Source organism: Syngnathus floridae, chromosome 9, assembly GCF_059516105.1.
Source record: "Syngnathus floridae isolate MCC-2025c chromosome 9, RoL_Sflo_1.0, whole genome shotgun sequence".
Lineage (NCBI taxonomy): Eukaryota > Metazoa > Chordata > Actinopteri > Syngnathiformes > Syngnathidae > Syngnathus > Syngnathus floridae.
Window position 1 is genome coordinate 3,495,521 of NC_142421.1, and position 18,697 is coordinate 3,514,217.

General features: G+C 42.9%; 1 protein-coding gene across 2 annotated transcripts; it reads left to right on the forward strand.

Annotated features, from left to right (window-relative positions):
* The first annotated feature begins 955 nt into the window (after positions 1 to 955).
* On the forward strand, positions 956 to 12,883 carry sema4ga (sema domain, immunoglobulin domain (Ig), transmembrane domain (TM) and short cytoplasmic domain, (semaphorin) 4Ga). 2 transcript variants are annotated; one of them, XM_088385120.1, is made up of 15 exons: positions 956 to 1,271; positions 3,348 to 3,585; positions 6,675 to 6,826; positions 7,175 to 7,237; positions 7,310 to 7,408; positions 7,859 to 7,949; positions 8,008 to 8,115; positions 8,532 to 8,692; positions 8,770 to 8,945; positions 9,433 to 9,571; positions 9,669 to 9,891; positions 10,032 to 10,147; positions 10,213 to 10,367; positions 10,913 to 10,971; positions 11,446 to 12,883. In XM_088385120.1, exons 2-15 carry the CDS (start codon positions 3,453 to 3,455, stop codon positions 12,399 to 12,401), a joined length of 2,631 nt encoding a protein of 876 aa, XP_088241246.1. In that variant the 5' UTR covers positions 956 to 1,271; positions 3,348 to 3,452; the 3' UTR covers positions 12,402 to 12,883. The 2 variants fall into 2 exon arrangements, with proteins under 2 accessions (XP_088241246.1, XP_088241247.1); XM_088385121.1 differs by lacking the exons at positions 956 to 1,271; positions 3,348 to 3,585; positions 6,675 to 6,826; positions 7,175 to 7,237; positions 7,310 to 7,408 and adding an exon at positions 7,482 to 7,646.
* The last annotated feature ends 5,814 nt before the right edge of the window (positions 12,884 to 18,697 follow it).

Genomic DNA, 18,697 nt, shown 5'->3' on the forward strand with positions numbered 1-18,697 from the left:
GGTTTGCACGTCATGGTCTACAAGGTTATGATCACTTTTTGAATATGATCCAAATAAATCTGAAATTATTTTTCACGTGAAATTGAAGATTGCCTTGTCTGTATAGCTGCATTCTGCCCCCTGGTGGCCAAGGTGAGCACACCAGAATACGCAATTTGATTAACTCTTAACGTTCCATTGAATTTTATTACTCATTCAATACAAATTGTCATTTTTGGGGGGGTCAGGTTGAGTCCTCCCCAAATGACTATAGCCAATGTGAAAGACCTGCAGGCTGACCATTTATGCAAATTTAGATCCAATCCATAGTTGGGCAGGAGATTAATGGTGGGGGGGTAGAGTTCTGTCCTCGTCCCCCTTAGGGTATTTCATTAGGATGTCTGCGCCTTCCAGACTTACTCATTAGGTATCAAGACAGCCTCAGTGATTTGGATCTTGGATCTGCCCCATCAGCACAGCAGTATTTTTTATGTCTGCAAACAGCTCGAGGTGGAATGAGGCAGTACAGTAGAGCCCCAATGAGTTTTTCCTCAAATATTCCTGGTGCAACCTTCCGACTCAAGTTTTGTTTGCATTTGTGTCTCTTAATCACTGAGTCAGCATTTTTCAAAACCACACTAATTAGTAACATCAATAAAAGAGCAGTTGGGATTTTTCAGGATTTTTTTTTTACACTTGCATGGTTAGAGCATCAAAGTTGAGAGGCGGGGAGCCCCCTGGATTGGTCCCCAGAAAATCAGGCTGGAGGCAAACTCCACTTCGGAACGTTTGACTCCCAAAGAAGCCATATAATGGTGCCAAAGCACTATTTTATATCACACAAGAATACAGATGTTTTTTGAGAAACTTGCAAACCTGAGAAACGCAGCTCTAATAAAATTGATTTAGCCTGCAGTTCTTCAAAAATCCTGCTGGTGTCACTGTCACTCAGGTTTTAAACAGACAGGTTGCTCGAGTGTCCTCTTTTTTTTTTTTAAACCTCGAGTCCACTTGCGACACCAAGCTCACTCGCACTCTGCCGCAGACGACGCCTCTTCGCCGGGCATAAAAAAAGCGGCTTTTATCGTGAACTGGCACGTAAGAAGAACTAAGATTTTTTTTAGAAGGTACAAGTGTGAACGTCGTAGGCGGGTTTGGCTCGCTTAGTCTTCCCGTTTGGTCGCTGTTGAAATGCAGGTCTGTCAAACAGGACTAAAGTCCACTTACAATAAATAGTACGTGGAAGACTATTTCCTGCTTTTTTTCTTCTTCATGATTTCTACATGATTAAGGTAAGACTTAAAAACCACAGCAGACTTTCAAATACCCTTACTTATTGTGATTTCTTCTCTCATGATGCTTAATAAGGATTTATTTTTTTGCCTGACAAATCATTCAACCAGTGTGATCTAATCAACTGAAACCAGTATTTTGAATTACTATCACGTGTCATCTGTGTACGTGGGCGAGGGGAAAAAAAAAAAAACTTAAGGTACAGGTGTCAAACTCAAGGACCGGGGCCCAAATTTGGTTCATCCCATCAATTTTGTGGCCCACCAGTGTCTAAATAGATTTAATTTTTGACAGCAAGTCTGTACTAACTTGCAATTTCTAACTGGTCAAAGTCTGCTAACTCAAAGTCAACATTGGAGTGACCTGACTTGAGTTGTTATCTATCCTAAGTTTCGTTTTGACTTGTGATCCCATAAAAGTCAAATCCACTAACTTCACAATAAGATGCTGTTTGGCAAGTAGTGAATAATTCTTGTACTTCCGGTTAACCTCTGCCTGACACTCAAAACATGCACCAACAGTACTGATTTGAAAGGGCAGATTAGACTGACATGGCAACACAAACACTTAAATCTGATTGGATAAAAAGACAACGTACACATTCTGGAAGCTGCACTGAGATAAAGAAAATAAATTGTTAGAATAAACTCATGATTGCCGAGAAGACCACAAACATTGAGAATGGAGTCAGTGTGGAAATTACATGACTGGGAACATAGTTGAATGAACTCAGTATGTTTGTGCTGTTTGTTCATGGTACAATGTTTCGATTCTTCTATTGAATATTGATTGTATCCTTGTTCCCTGACTCCAAACAAGAGCACACAATTTGGTCATTTTTGCTGATTACAAAGCTGAAGCAAAAGAATCCTCCTCAACTGCCGCCGTCTTTTGTTTTACAAAGTCTATAGACTCAATACAAACACAAAACTGCCGAGTCAAACAAAGAAGGCTTATTAAAATCGCGCCTGTCGTCTTTTCTACTAGTTGTCTCACATGCCTTGGTACAAAGAGAGTCAAGTCTTTTTTGTACTGTTGATGAAGGCGCCTTGTCATATATTTTTTTTCAGCTGCTAAAACGGTAAACGTGTGTGCAAATCCGAGCTCTATTTAAATGTGTGACTGTCGGACAATATATTACCCAGCTGGCTTCCGCCTTTACTTGTGTGAAAGCCTCCCCAATTTCTTTTTCTTAAGACCACATCAGCACCACTTTGGCAGACTGATGAACCGGCCGTCTGAAAGCATGGAGAGGCCTTGACGGTCATTTGCACGAGCCAGATAAATGACTCCTAAAGGGCTCCTTGGCGCGCTTCCCCCGCAACCCGATCAAAGGAGCTTAGATGAGTCTGTAACGGCAACTGGCACTTTTTTCATTGCCAACTCTCGGGGTGAAAGTCCGTCACAAGCTCAAAGCCACGACTGTCGGAATCGCCGGCCTCGATGTACGCTATATTTCCGAGATATAAGTTTGCAAAATCGTGATAAGTCTCAATAAGCCTGAAAATAAACAGGAAATCTGTCATTTTGGTTAGTTTAATTTCCAAAATTGGCATGGGAGTACCACACTTTAATACATGAGGCTAAAGGAAATTAGCATAGACATTACAGTAATCATAAATCTCAACTACTACTTTAAGACATACAGAGCAGCAACACAAACAACCAAAGCATTAAAAAAAATGACATCATATTCAACACTGTCGATTTAAACAGCAAAATGTTTAATCAAACACACAGTTTGCTGAATGAAAGTCTGCTAGCTAAATGCTTTTATGCAAAATACCTTAGCTGGGCTATACGAGATACTGAGACTGGTTACACGCCTTTGCCGTGCTGTCGTTTGCATATTTGAAAAGTCAAAGGAGCACATTCAGTATTTACACATGCACACCTGCGGGCTTGTCATGATGTCCTAGCGGACTCCTATGACAATTATTATTATTAGTTATATATAATTTCATATGATTATTTAGTAACAATTTATTCTGGGGTGGAGCAAAACACTTATTTTAATTATTCAAATACATTTTTCCCCCCCCCAATAATTTTGTTGTGTTTTTCTCTTCTTTCAGGTCCTTGCAGTGAACCAGGCAGCCAGTGTGTGAATATGTTTGTGTGAGCTTTTTCGCTGGTGCATGCATCCTGCTCACTGAGTGTGTGTGTGTGTGTGTGTGGAGATGAAGGCGGCCCGCTCCTCATCACTGCGGCTCCTGCTGCTGGTTAGCTGCTGTGTGTGCGTGGCGGCCGCCTACCCATTCAGACCGCCGCTGGATCTCGACGTGACTCCGCGTGTCACCGTCTTGAGCAATAGTAAGCGTGTTTTGTGTCACTCAATTATCCAAAAGTGCTCATTAACCATCATTAACCACAACATTAGGTACACCCGTTCAGTTTATTGCCACGCCCGCAAACGGAAGGTTGCTGACAACATTAAAACAAAGAGAATTATTCATTTTGTTGTTTAAAAAAAACTGTAAGCTTAATGCTAAATTGAACACAAAGAGTGCAGTAACATGTTGACAAACAATGAAATTATTCTCTGCAACAAATAACTGATATTAGTGCCGTACCGATGAGATGGAAGAAGAGTTGAGATGTCTCAATGAACAGGATATTCGTAGCCCCCAAGTGGCTTATTTTGAAAATTCATTTTAATAATGCATTATTGTATGTTTTTATAAAGTCTAATAGTGCTTCTTTTCCTTATCAAATTACAAATTTTGGGTAGAAGAGTGGAATATATATATTTCTATATTTGTAACAGTGTGAGATTCAACATTTTTTCTGTGGTCTTCATACTTCATGACGTTAGTTTTGTTTATTTTCTTAAACTAAAACGCTCTTCTGACGCAGCTCCTATCGTTGTTCCCCACATCGCGACATCTTCCCGCCAGTATTAACGCCGTCGTTCTACCGACTTTTATCCACACGCTGTCTGTCATATCGCCCGTGGCACTTGGTCTCTCAAAGTCCTCCTGTTCGGATCCCCCGCAGAGACTGACGGCGCGTCGACTTTTTTTGAGGGGTGCACCGTTACCATGACGACTGTCGCGCTCGACGTCGACTAACACCTGTGCCGATGCATCATTTTATCACATTATTCTTTTCCAGGCTCCAATAAAACCAGTGCGCAAGTTATAACATAATTAAATATAATGTAAAAAAAATAGACCGTTTTTATAGCATGATTTCATGTTTTAATTCAATATTTGCTGGTCCATCTGGAATGCACGCTTTAGCCACTAGGCGGCAGTATAATACGTACACGAAGAAGATCGTAAATAAAAGAATCTGTTCGAATATCCGTTTTTATGAGTTTTACTGCAACTTTAATGCTAGTTTCATTAGCCATATCTATGGAATTTTGGATTGGCTGTTAGCATTAAGCTAAGACACGTGAGTACGGCCAAGTTGTCTCACCTCAGCTGGATCAAGAGCAGTTCTGATCTACAATCTGCTGTTCATTGCTCTTGTTTTAAATTCATTAGTGCTCACTTTTGAGGTCAAAAAGTCCTGCGTGAAGGCTTTTATATGCAAATGCCGTCATTCCTGTCATCTAGCCACATTGTATCTTAGCAACCTCATGAAGGTACCAGGCAGCTGATTAAATCTGTTTTTTTTTTTTTTGCATTGTGGGTTGTTCATCGGAAAACGCTGAGGAAAAAAATTACAAATCCAGCCCACCCCCCAAAAAAACTCGCTGATAACGCTTGTATGACTATTGACAATGTTACGTCACCATTGGTGAGGAATTTAGTATTCTACAAAAGTGCCATATTTTGATCCACAGCTATAACTTTTACGTCCAGTATCTTGGGATGATGTGGCTTATTTTTCTCTCCCAACAGCGTATCAAAATGTACCCTTTCACCTCCAATCTTGTATGCAGCAACTACTACGTGCCTCAGCTTGTCGTTCGTTACTTCATCGTATGACGTTAACCCTGACCAAATTTTATCTCACAGTTCTATTGCATTCACTTTTGTTTCCCTTAGATATGAAAATACCAGAATTTGGACTTCCTTTTCCTTAATACTCGATAAATCTGTCAATTTAGTTTTCAATTTCATCCGTAGATTCAAAATTATTTCAAATTGCCAGTCCAGAAAATTTCCCAAAATGAAGATTCAGCTACTGTGTTCTGTAAAATGTCCTAAAAGGTTCATCATGGTTTTTCGAATGTAAAAACAAAAGTTTTCTTTTGATTCAACATAAAGATAATCATCCTTGATGCTGTCATCTCACAGCGGAATCCTCAAGGTATCGTCTCGGAGCATTGTGTTTGCCCACGGTGAGCCTCTCATAGTGTGCACGCTCACGTAGGCAAAGTTATTGTCCAGGAAATCCCACGCAGCCATCCGCTAATACTCCTCCTCCACCCGCTGAGAGAGGGAGTCAGCACACAATCAGACAGCAGAAATGAAACGCGACGCATCAGCTGACGTGGGAGGAAGTTAGAAATGCACAAGTCAATCCCGAGTTACTGTGGCTAAAGGCGAGGAACGCATTTCAAGCAAGGCGAGATGACGTTGGTATAAATTCAAGAGTTTACTATCAAACTGAAGATGAAACAAAAAGTCCATTTAGCTTAATGCTAGCATAGCAGTCTTTTTTTTTTTTGTGTTAAAAAGATTTATTTATACGGACATGGAACGGATTAATGGCATTTCCATTCATTGCAGTATGGGAGGCGATTTGATTTACAGACGCTGAAGAAAAAATTCCGGCTAGAAACACTTCTCGAGAGATCATTCGAAGGAAAGAATTGAGAATGGCAACCGTTTTTTTGTTTTTTCCGACTAATCTTGTTTACATTTGTCCTGACCCTCCAGTCGTATTATTTATATAACAGCAATACCAAAATAGCTTGGCGACATCTTACTTTTGCAGTTTGCTCCCGCTCATAAAATATTCTCACCATCAACGTCCGCTGCGTGTTGCTGTTACCAAAAAGCCCAGAGGCGGCTGCGGTGTCATGTTTACGCAATTCAAGTGGCACCCTGATCGACGGTCCGTTGTGCTTACGCAAGCCCCGGGGTGACTTTGCAGGACTTTCAAGTGAGAACCTTCCACTATATGTCTTTCTTTTCCACGAGCTCGCAAAGACGATATTGCTTACGCTCACATACAGGCTGCCGAAAAGCCTCTTTTCATTTTATTTCTGTGGAGTGCTATATACAATCTGAAGTTATTTCTAAGCCAGGCTGACTTTTTCATTGCCGCTTCAGTGCAAATTGAATCCAGAGCAATATAATGGAAGGTACTACGATTCCGCAGTCTTGGAGATGCACGCCGGCCGCTTTCCTAGACATTTGCGTGATTAAACTTGATGATGAAGATAGCACTGAAAATGTGATTGCCTCTCAGCATCTGTGAACAAATCCCACTTGTGCCCGCAGGTCTGCAGGGCTGCAGGCGCTTTAGCTCCTCCTCGGCCGTCAACTACAGCACCATGCTGCTGGAGGCTGACAGCCAGCATCTCTACGTCGGGGCCCGGGGGGCGGCGTTTGCGCTCAACGCCGCTGACATCTCAGCCGCTCCTACGCTCGCTGTGAGTTGATTTTTATTTTATTTGTCGGTTTTGGGAATCTCAGCTACATTTGACGTCATTTGGATGGGTAAATGATTCACAAAATTAATAGTATCTAAAATTAATTCAGAATAAATCAATTGTAAATAATTAATCCATTTTATTTAAAAAACTGTTACAATTGTAAATAATTAATTTAATTAATTAAAATGTTAGAATCGTTTTCCATTTCCAATTTTGCGGACCACCTGCAATGCCAGCACGGACCACTAGAGGGCCGCGGACCACCGGTTGACAACCCCTGATTTTTAAAACAGTCATTGCGGTAAACCTCCTGTCGTGTCTGATTGTGCGTTTGTGTTACATCAGATTGAGTGGGAGGCCTCCCCCGAGCAAAAACGCCAGTGTCTTCTCAAGGGGAAAGACAACAAGGTGGACATTTAACTTCTCCCTCTTTTGTATTTCTATCCTCAACCAATCGTCCTCCTCTTTTGCTTCCAACAGACGGAGTGTTTCAATCACATCCGCTTCCTGCAGAGGTTCAACTCCACGCACCTGTACATGTGCGGAACGCACGCCTTCAGTCCTCTGTGTGCATATATTGTACGTTCAACCCATGTGCGGATTTCCATACATATCATTTGAACACCTCAGAGCAATGAGACAGACATTTCTTTTCATCATTCTAATAATTGCATTTTTCTGATGTTCCAACCTTGAGCTTCACAAGGCCAGCTTGCCGCTGATCTCTGTTTGTATTCCAGCCTTAATATCGACAAGGCCAAGCACCCAGGTGTCTTGTTGCTATGCCAACGTAAAGCTTTAAGGAGAGAATTAATAAGTGAGTTAGAGAAAGTGTAGCTTTATTTAGCATTTTTTAATTTGATTTTTTTTACATATGATCAATGTAATGCCGCCTCGGGTGGGAAAGGAGAGCCACGGTCAAATAAATATATATATAAATGAATAGAATTTGATTTAATTCCTGGTACATTATATCCTGTGGGGAAAAAAAAAGTGGATTATGCACAATTTTTATTTATTTTTTAACAGGATGCTGAAAAATTTGAGATGTCTCCGCCCGAAGAGGGCCGAGACAAATGTCCCTACAGCCCGACAACGGGATACACCGGCCTCATCGTTGGTAGGGACTTTCTCCCCATACTTGTCAAAAAAAAAAAATAACTTTGATTTCCTCTCAGACCAGGAGCTGTTTACCGCTTCCCAATATGAGTTTCGAAGCTTCCCCGATATCCGCCGCAACTCTCCCACTCTGAAGACCGAGGACGCTCCCACACGATGGTTAAATGGTGAGACGCTTTATTTTTTAAAACGCTTGCAGGGCTTGTCTCTATTTCATTGAATTCTTGCCAACCTACTGAGTGAAATCTAAATATCGAGCCGTGCATCTTAATGCTTGTTTTCTAACAAGTGGGATCGTGTTCGTGTCAGTGGCATTTCTGGGACCATGCATAAACATGAGCCGAGGATATAATTGGGTCTCCTCGACGGGGAATGAAAAATGGTTCTTCCCAGTCGTGCCAAGTAGTACTTTGTTTTTTACTTCAATATTAACTTCCTTGTACGTAACTCATTCACTGCCAACCTAGTTAATATCATTGACGTCTATAACCATCAATGGCACAGAATGAGTTCAAAGAATAAAATAAGTATCAAGTCATTTTGCTTTATTCTCCAAATTTGGTCATCCACCTCGTTCTTCCAGAGGCCAACTTTGTGGGCTCGGCACTGGTGAGGGAGAGCTTGAGCAGTAGTATCGACGGCGACGACGACAAGATCTACTACTTCTTCACCGAGGGCGGCCAGGAGCACAGCGCCACCTCTGGCGGCCACGGAAGGGTGGCGAGAGTGGCTCGGATTTGCAAGGTGAGCGAAACAAACAAAGATGATGACAGAATTTTTTTTTTTCCTCTGATCTTCTCCCGCCACCTGTTACATCTCAGGGAGACCGAGGAGGCCTCCTGACCCTCCAGAAACGTTGGACGTCTTTCCTCAAGGTCCGGCTGACGTGCTCCCTGCCAGAGTACGACTTCCACTTCAACGAGCTGCGCAGCGTCTTCATGGTGCCCGGAGACACGCCGCGGGACACGCTCTTCTACGCAATCTTCGGCCTGGGCTGGTGAGAAATTGATCTGTTAAGACAGCCGAAGCGAGATCAAAGGATGAAACGGGCGAAGACGGGAACGGAAAATGTGGCAGAGAGTCGATTTAAAAAATCATCTGTCTGCTTGCGCTCAAATAAGTTACCGCCTCAACATTAGTTTTGTTAGCCCGTGTATAGCATGTGTTCGCGTTAAGCTAGCAGGACGTGTATAAACCGTTTCGTACTGGGCTGTGTGCCGTTTTCGTCACTCTTTCCTCTTCCTCTCTAATCTGCTCCTTCCATCTCTGCCAGAACTCCTCCTGCGCCTTCCCATCTCTTCCCTCTTGCCATTTATCTTGTTATTTTCATCTTTTAAAGTAGGTGCGCCACCGATCTACTGTACTTCTACAGCGGTCGCCATGGTTACGCCATTTTTTTTGTCCTCTGCTCTCGCTCACTCCGCATGTATGCGTGTGTTTGTTTCTGTCTTTTTTTTTTTTTTTTTTTTTGGTGGGGGGGGTAGGAAAAACATAAAGGCGTCTGCGTTGTGTCGCTTCTCGCTGTCTGATGTCCAAAAGGCGTTCCAAGGGCCTTACATGGAGATGCAGGACTCCAACTGGAAGGAGTACAGTGGAAAAATACCCGACCCACGACCTGGAACGGTAAAAAAAAAAAAGTGGCACCTTGACTTTTGAATGCATGAACCTGCAAGGTCTTCTCATTTTTTATTTTCTTCCCCCCATTTTTTGTGCCCCTTAGTGTATCACAGACACCACGAGGGCCAAGGGCATCAACGTGTCCACCTCCCTCCCCGATGACGTGCTCAACTTTGTCCGAAGGCACCCGCTGATGTCCCAGCAGGTCCAGGCTTTCGACCGCCGCCCCCTGTTGTTCAGGAGGACCACAGACTACACTCGCATGGCCGTGAATGTCGTCCAAGGCTTGGATGGGAACGAGTACCATGTGTTGTATATGGGAACAGGTGGGAAGCAGCTTGGCGTTTTAGCTCAGCATTCATCTCCAGAGAATGCCGGCAATTTTTTTTTTGAGTTTTCAAATGTTACGTAATTGGTTTGTTATTAGATAATATATGATGATGTAGTGCATTTTTGTGTCTTTCAGATGAAGGCTGGTTGCACAAGGCCGTCCACGTGGAGAGTCAGCTGCACATCATCGAGGAGCTGCAGCTCTTTGAAAAACCGCAGCCTGTGGACAATGTGATCATCTCAGTTGATCAGGTAGTGTGTCTACACCACGCACACACACATGCACGGGTGTTTATTATTTGTCTGTTGCGTAACAGGTGAGCGTGTACGTGGGCTCCCCGTCAGGCGTAGTGCAGCTGCCCCTTTTCAGCTGCCGTCGGTACGCCTCCTGCTACGACTGCATCTTCGCCAGGGACCCCCACTGCGCCTGGAGCGGGGACCAATGCGTGGACGTCATGATGTCCACCGACAAGTACGTGCTCTTTCTCTGACTGACTGAGTGTGTGTGTGTCAGCACATTTTCCAAGGCATTTCAAAACAGGGCGACTTCCCGTTTTAACCAAAGCAAATAATACGAATCGAAAAAATGCGCGGATAGGCCGATACGCTTGTGTGCGTGTTTATCAGGTGATCATGAAAAAAAAAAGCCGCACCTTATCACCTTTTGCCTCACCTCAAACAACACCGTGCCCTGTCACAGCGGCCTTTTTCCGAGAAGTTACGTAATCCCTATGTTGGCTGAAACAAGCATGAGCTGAAAGTAAACACAACGTGCAGCTCTTTTACTTCAAGCCACGTTTCCAAGGAAATTGGAAACGCTAGCCAGCTAAAATTTTTTGTTCTTTATTGATCATATTGGTTAGCTAAACTTTAGTAGAAAGCGCTATTAGCATATACACAATCCAGAACCCGTGTTACATAAACATACGGATTTAGCAGTTAAATTTTAAAACACAACAAAAAAATCTATTTATATATTTAGATTCCACTCATGTATTGTTTTCTCACCCCTCGAAGATCCACGTTGATCCAGGACATCCAGCAAGGCAGCAGAGGCTGTGACGACTCTCAAACGGGTAGGTAGAATTCTCCCAAAAGTTTCCTCTCAATCATTACCAGTGATGAAAGTCAAACCAAAAACAATGCACGGAGTTTCCATTTTTTGAAAGCTGATTATGCACACGCTGCTCTCCTCTGTTCTTTTAATCCCGTTCTGAGAGAGATCTGCTTGATATTCATGGCAGGGGAATGCTGACTCCTTCCTCGCACTTTCAATCTGATCAAATGTGGCAGCTTCTTGTTTTGGCCTGTGATAGGTGATAAGAAGGCTAAAAGTAATACGAGTTTAAAACTTTGGACGGCCTTTGATGTAAAATATGCGCCGGCTGCCAAGGAACTGTTCGATAAAATTTTCACGAAGAAGAAAATGTCGACAGGGATATTTTTAAAAAAGTATTTTGCCCTACCTGTGTTTAAAAAAATCATGAGCTAGCATTTTTCTAGCTATGTACCGAATCACAATTTTTGAATCATCTCAACTTCTTTTCCAGAAGTGCCCACGCGCAGCCGCTCGGTGCGAGTGGGCGACGACGTGCTACTGCAGTGCGAGCTCAGCTCCAACCTAGCCGTGCCGCTGTGGACACTAGGCGGCCAGGAGCTCCACGGCTACGGCCTCAGCTCCGGCTTCCGGACCGGCACCGACGGCCTGCTCATCATCCGGGCCCGCCGAGACCAAAGCGGCCTTTACACCTGCTACAGCGTGGAGAACAACATCCAGGTCGCCGTGGTTACCTACAACGTCACCGTTTCTCCCGACTCATCTTCTTCGCCCATGGGAAACCCTCGCAGCCACTTCCACGCCTCGACACCCGTTCCCTCCGAGGTGGCCCCGGTGCCTCGGATGCCGCACCCGGAGCTGCTTTCCGCCAAGAACATGGAAACCATGTATCTGTCCCTCATCACCATCCTGGGCAGCCTATGCGTGGTTCTCGCCGTGGTGCTGTTCTACCTGGGCTTCTGCCTGCGGGTTGGCACCCGAGGGAAGTACTCGCTGCCCACGGCGGCCGCGGCGTACCCGAGCGGGAAGAGAGACCGCAGGAAACAGCAGCGAAATTCCACCCACTTGGAGCTAAAGACCATCTCCAGTAACGGACACGGCGTCCGCAACGGCGTCTCCAAGCCACCAAACGGCAATGTCGACGAAGGAGGCTTCCTGCAAATCGTCCCGGGCGAGGCTTACACCTCACCCAATGAGGAGAAACAATCCCCGCCGCCGGCCCCGCCGCTGCCCGTCACGCCGCTGCCCGTCACGCCGGAGAGCAACTTCCCCAACGGGTTCTCGGCCACCCTGCCCAGCGTCCTGCGGCGGATGAACGGCAACAGCTACGTGCTGCTCACCCAAAGCGACACGCCGCACTGCTCGTCCATTTCGGAGGAACTCAACAGGATCTTCGAGAAGCGCAAATGCACTCAACTGACGGCCAGGCCGGACGAGAGCTCGGTGTAGCCCGGGGGACTAGAGACTCGCTTCGCTCAAAACTTTGGGGGTGTCAAGGGAATGATGGCAAAATTGTGACATGGAGGTGGCGAGAAAAAAAAAAACATTCTACCTCACTTCATTTGTTCCCTGAGGGACACTTGCAACCTCTCTGGAATTAGGATTGCAAAATTCCAGGTGGTTCAGATCATGAATACATGGATGTAATCCTTTGTTTTCTTTATTTAATTTTTCTCTTGCTCGAGTTAAACTGGTGGAGCGTGGCCACGATTAACCAGTCACCAAAAATTCCCCATCTTTAATTCCCGTGGAAATTTACCAGAAACTCGATCCTTTGCAACCCTAAAGCTGGGCTCAAAGGAAGACGGCAGCTAGCTAAACTTTATTAGCGTTAACTCGGTACAAAAATGACCCTATGCATTTTTAAAATATGTCACTCACAATTTTTATTAGACTCTACTCACGATTAATAAATTTGGGCACTGATCATATTGTGACATCCTGGTTCTTGTGACGGAGACGACAGGTTCGTTCACTGATGGCACAACAGAAATAATTAGCTGGGCTTTTGTGCCAAATTTCCAGACGGCACTTTAAGCTTCACACAGCCTGCCTTTCAGTGACTCCTCCAGTATTTCTGGTGGAACACGCTGAAGTCATGTCAGAGCCTCAAATACGTGGACTCACCTTAATTATTATTGTAAAATAATTGGATACTAATGTTTTGATGCATTTTCAAATGTTAAACTCCCAACTAAATCTTCTACTAATAACTTTGCCTTGGTGTGCAGTACACACACACATTTCTTTAAAAAATACAATTAAAAACATTTTTGAAAAAATATTTAAGTGAGTTGATATTAAGTAATGGTTGCAAAACAAGCCAGAAAAATAATGTATTCATTTCAATGCTGCATTGTTTTATTTGAACCTGCAATTCTTAAAGGTTCTAAAGGACATCAAACCAGAGGGAATTTCGAATTCACGAGGACAACCATCCACAAATGTTACACAAGATGAACAGAAGGACATCACGGAGGCGGGAGAGTGAGGCAGGGTCGGTGTTGAGGCCGAGGTAATTCTTTTTTGTCTTTTTCTTTTTTTTTATTTTACTGTTCTTGTGTATTATTGTGCAAATGTCAAGATTTGATGCATTAGTGTTCCCACAGAATATATTACCATTTTAAAACGATCGGAAATGTGGTTCATCTTAATCCGTTCCAGCCCCCAACATTTATAACTTTTTTTAATTAAATATGGACAATATCATTATAAAGTATTGTAATAAATGAAAACATTCTGCTAGCGTAATTAAATACATTGCATCGTGATTTCGTGGACATAATGCTGCTCTTTATGGAGTGCCAGCCTTGACCACCAGGGGACAGTATAATTCATAATTATAATCTGAATTAACGATAATGGTCAAGCATGTAAAGAACACACAAGGATTGACAGTTGATCACGGAATACCACCAGACCACTTTTTTTTTTTTAGCTAAGACGCTATATCTAAGCTGTTAAGTGTAAAATTGACGTGATAAAATATTTCATGAACTGAGCAGCATGCTCTTAACTGTGTGTCAATCATGCGTCTTTTCTCTTATTGCCTCGTGTTTTCTTTTTTGCATCTTCCTTTCCTCTCGTGTGTCCTTAACTGTTTCTCACTGACACCAATAATGACAGAATTTCAAATTTCAAATAAACTTTCATCTTCAACCTTCCGTCATCTCCTCAATGCTCGTCTTTTACTTTTTTGGGATTTAATTTTCAAATTTAACTCCCTGAATTCATTTGATGCCACGTGACCTAATGTTGTTGATGACAATTTGCCATGACGTCATAATGGGTTTGTTGGTACCGCAACAAAACCTCAAGTGTTGTCACACACAGTGTAAACACATGATTAGGCGCACACGCCACTCTTAAGTCCGACTTGTGCTGCCTTGTTATTTCTGTCAAGGCCTCTCCTCCAAAACAGGGCAAGCAGGAAGTGCCAGTTCTCACTCGTTTTGTTTTTCTCCGCCGGCAAAACGAGTGGATTTGGGTTTTGTGTGTGGGGGGGTTCGATTCATTTTGACAGTTCTTACCTGTTTGTCTTCGCCCTGTTAAAGAAACAGCATGTCAGTTTTGCCGTGTTTTTAAGACAAAAATATCTTCCGTTTTGTGCACTAAATTTGCATTTTGGAGATAGATCAAAAGGGCTTTACCTCGTCGTGGTGCGTAAAATAAGATCCCCGGGGAGAAGAGTGTTAAAAATGGATTTCAAACATCAAGAATGAGCTTCAGGGAGAGTGTGGAAAGCGATTATTAAACACAATTGTGCTTAATTGTACTATTTGTAAAGCTAGATGTTAACCATTCTTATTCTATTTGCCTATAGTATGCAAAATATTTAAATAACTGACAAATACTAAATGCAGCTGCACATGTATTAAATTATTTGAATGAAACTACTTTGCACTGGGAAAAGGCTAGGTGGTAATGCGTTCAGGCACACTTGATTTCTTTGTTTCGTTAATTTTTAATAGACTTGAAAATTAATTTTGTTTTTGGATTCTATCAACAATGAAAATGTGAATTAAATCCATTTGTAATAAAGCTGTCAGAGAAAGGTAAGCTTGTTAGACCGTTTTGAACAGTGACTTGTTTTATGCACATATTGCGACATCTAGCGGTCAATCCAATTCGAGTTGAAGCACTTCAGCTCCTGTCCGCTGGAGGTCACTAAAGGCATATTTATGGGTACAACTGAATTAGACGTCAGCTTTCCTGAATAAAATTCATGAGTGATTTACAGACCAGGAAGGTGGGTGTTAAAAAGTAGCATTTTAAAAAAATATATATAAAAAACTTGCCATTGTGGAAATCTTCCCAGACCAAAAGTGTTGTTACTGTTGTTTTTTTAAAGCAACTTTTTGCTCCCGGGGTGAGAAAAAGATCAATTTGTTTTCCTAATTCAGTATTCATAGCAAAAAAAAAAATGAAAAACGTGATGATATCCACGTCCTTCCCTCGGTAGTTTGGATAAGTGACAAATCTCAGCGCAATTTTGGCCCACTTCACTTTGTGTGCGCGCAGTGAAACAGATGTGTGTATAATTGAGTTACTGCAGGCAGCTCCAATCCAATGGATTAAAGCTCATCTTTGTGTGTTTACCTCCCAGTGGACACGGTGGTTTGACCCACTTATGCGCCACGCATATCTGCACATCCGCCCTGCACTAAATCATAGACACATCGACGTGGTTAAAATAAAAAAAAGAGCAATTAAGATCCTGTGATGTCCTCTGATGTGGGCAAGGAGAGGCACAGCCATTAATTGAACAAGACAAATTAGGCCACACCCCTTAAAGGCACGTCCGACACTTTGTCTCAGTTCTCCTTCCCTTGTGGCAAATCTCTAATGTGATTCAGATTAATCACACACACACACTGACACGTGCTTTTAATAATTTCTCAGAGCTCCACTGTAATAGTACGCCAATATTTTTATAGCCCTGTTGTGCTACGGAACGGAGCAGCCTGGAGTGATCCCAATTTGCAAAGAAAAAAAAAAACCCATAGAGATGTGGTGACTTAAAAGAAGTCATTACCACATATTCTTGCAGTATCAAGACTTTTCTCCTTCGAGATAAGCGGGATTGTAACATTAGAAGTTTTTCCCTTAAAAATGACTTTTTCCGATAAGCCTCGTAAAATTGCGACTGTTCGCAGCATAACAAGAAAATGCTGATTCATCATGTTTGCTTTAAATTCAGAGCTCCACTAACTGAACAAAACCGTTGACCTCATCAGCCTACTTTATTGCTTTATATTCAATTTACATTTCTTTAATCTGACTGCAAATGCGAAGAATTATTATTATTATTTTTTTTAAATAAGACGTTTTTGGCTGTCATACTGTATGCTGATGGGGTCACAAAGTTTAATATGTCACAAACTCCATGGAGGTCATGTGCCGGGCATGGCGCAGTTGAACAGTTGGCCACTTATTAAAATGTGTTAAGAGCATCTGGATGGAGAATAAAAGGGAGGATCAAAGTAGCGGCTGGTGACCGAATATATTCCACATCCCCCCCCCCCCCCCCTCCCACTCCTAAGGAGCAAATATGAAATAATCATTCCCTCTCATGTTGGAGAAAGTGAGCCGTCATGTAGATCAACCTCGACAGTGACGAGATGAGACGCTGTGCTTGTACGCAAGCCACTCAATATTGGATGAGTTGGGAATGAAGCATTTCACGCTACACTGCACACCCTCTTCATCAGACCATTATGAAAATATGCAAATAAACTCACCACAATCATGTGCGCCTCTAATTGATGCATTGTTGTTGTTGTTTTTTTTTAAAGGGACCAAACAATGGCTTCAGTAGTTTGTGAGCTTTCCCAGACTCAAAAATATCAACAAATGTGGCAGTGTTGATGAGAATTTACATTTTGTTTTAGTTGCTAATTAAATTAAATTAAATTAAATTTGGTGGATACATCTACGATGGGTAGAATATAAAATATAATATCTAATATAAAAGAAAAGCCTCATGAAGCCAGGCGTGAACATGAATAGGAAATCTGCCATTTAAGTTGAAAACAATCAACTGGGTTATTTCCAAAATTGATGCGCCACCATAAAACCGAAAACTAATATGTGAGCTCCACTCGTCCCAATTTCCTTTAACCTCCGCACACCCGCATTTCGTCCTCCATTGAATGCATCATTCAAGTTTCCCACTCAGGTGTGGGAGTGCAAGGACCCATTCATCACACTTGAAAAAGCCAGAAGCAATCGCTGCTTAGCCTCAAGGCAATCGGCCTTATTTGTGGTTGATTTTGAGTCGGCAGTAGGAGGTGTTTGTTTGCTATTTATGAATCACGCCGAGGCAGAAGGTCGGGATTCGGTCAGGTGTCTGGCGGAGGGGCGAAGACCCTCGAGGTGGGCGACAAAGCCTGAGTGAGTCATATGATCTGCTACCTTGGCCTTCGCACACACTCACCAAAGAGGATTGGGAACAAAAGCTGAGAGTATGCTTACCGCAGAGTCATGAGCGCCAGCAATTCCTTAAGAAGCTTTTTTCTTTTCATTAATGCTGTAAAAGTCTCAATATGAAGTTCACCTTAAATGTGATTCAAGGAGGGGGAAAAAAAATCATCCTAAAAATATTTGAATACGTTCTCTTATTTTGTATTGAAAAAATACAAAGAATTAAAAGATCCAGGTGGATTTTGGGGATACTAAAGGACTTATTTGTCTTCGACCCTTTTTAATCGCCTCCAGCTCGAGATGGGGGGAAAAAAAATTCAACGCCCACCGCGACATGATGGAGTCGACTTTAAGAGGCGGCCCGGCGGGGATTCACATTCACATTTGCACGTTGCTCATTTCAGCTGGAAATCATATTAGCCTTGGCGGGCTTGAATTGAAGCGTGGAGAACATTTAAAGGAGAAGAGCTCGTAGGAAAGAAGTGCAAAAAAGGAAGCCGTGGACAGACGGACGCACGGTGAACGATCAAACGGACGAAACTTGAAGGCATCGGATGAAAGCGCAGGAGATGTCAGTCACGTCCTTGGCCGTGACGGGGGAAATAAAAATGTTCACAGAGGAGGGGGGCGGGGTCACTGAGAGTTCAGCATCCTCAACATCAAACCGGTCAAGGTGATGCAATCAATCAATTAATCAATCGACCTTACGCGTTGTGCGGTTCATCTTGTCAGAAATTTGGGGGGATATCATTTTTCAATGCTGATTTTTCTATTATGTGACCTATTGACCCCTTTATTGACTATCTCGCGATCGATTGATCTATCATATACATATCTCCTGTTTCTCTGACCCCTCGGTGGAAATCATCCCCTGTAATCTTCTAACACATGACATCATTGTCGTTATGTCTCCTCTTTCACTGATAAATCTGGCAGGTGGCGTCCATTGTAGCCAGGAGAAAGGCCTTCATATTGAGTTTCCCGACGTGTGAGGCGGCAGGATGTAGCGGGCGGGGGATCTCACCTACCTGCAAGTTCAAAGTGCTTACCATGACCTCCACCAGATACTCCTGAAGGCCCAAAAATACATATTTAATTTGGAATTTATAAATGAATTTCTTGATGTTAACCATTAAAAATATCACTAACACAAACTCCATTTAACTGTTTTCCACTACAAGTGCCACTTTTGGCATAATATGCCCTCCAGTTTTGCCTTACTAGTTAGTATTCAAGTGTTTATTCTGTGGCAGCGCCCCCTGGCGGAAGCTCTAGCAATTTCACTCAACCGAGCTTTAACTGCGTGACCCCGCCCCCCCACA

What these genes read in the sequence shown, in the direction of transcription:
- sema4ga (XM_088385120.1), top strand. Translation starts at nt 3,453, where the DNA reads ATGAAGGCGGCCCGCTCCTCATCACTGCGGCTCCTGCTGCTGGTTAGC. An exon ending in CAGCCGCTCCTACGCTCGCT is followed by an intron (nt 6,827 to 7,174) that starts GTGAGTTGATTT and finishes GTGTTACATCAG; the next exon opens with ATTGAGTGGGAGGCCTCCCC. An exon ending in ATACACCGGCCTCATCGTTG is followed by an intron (nt 7,950 to 8,007) that starts GTAGGGACTTTC and finishes ATTTCCTCTCAG; the next exon opens with ACCAGGAGCTGTTTACCGCT.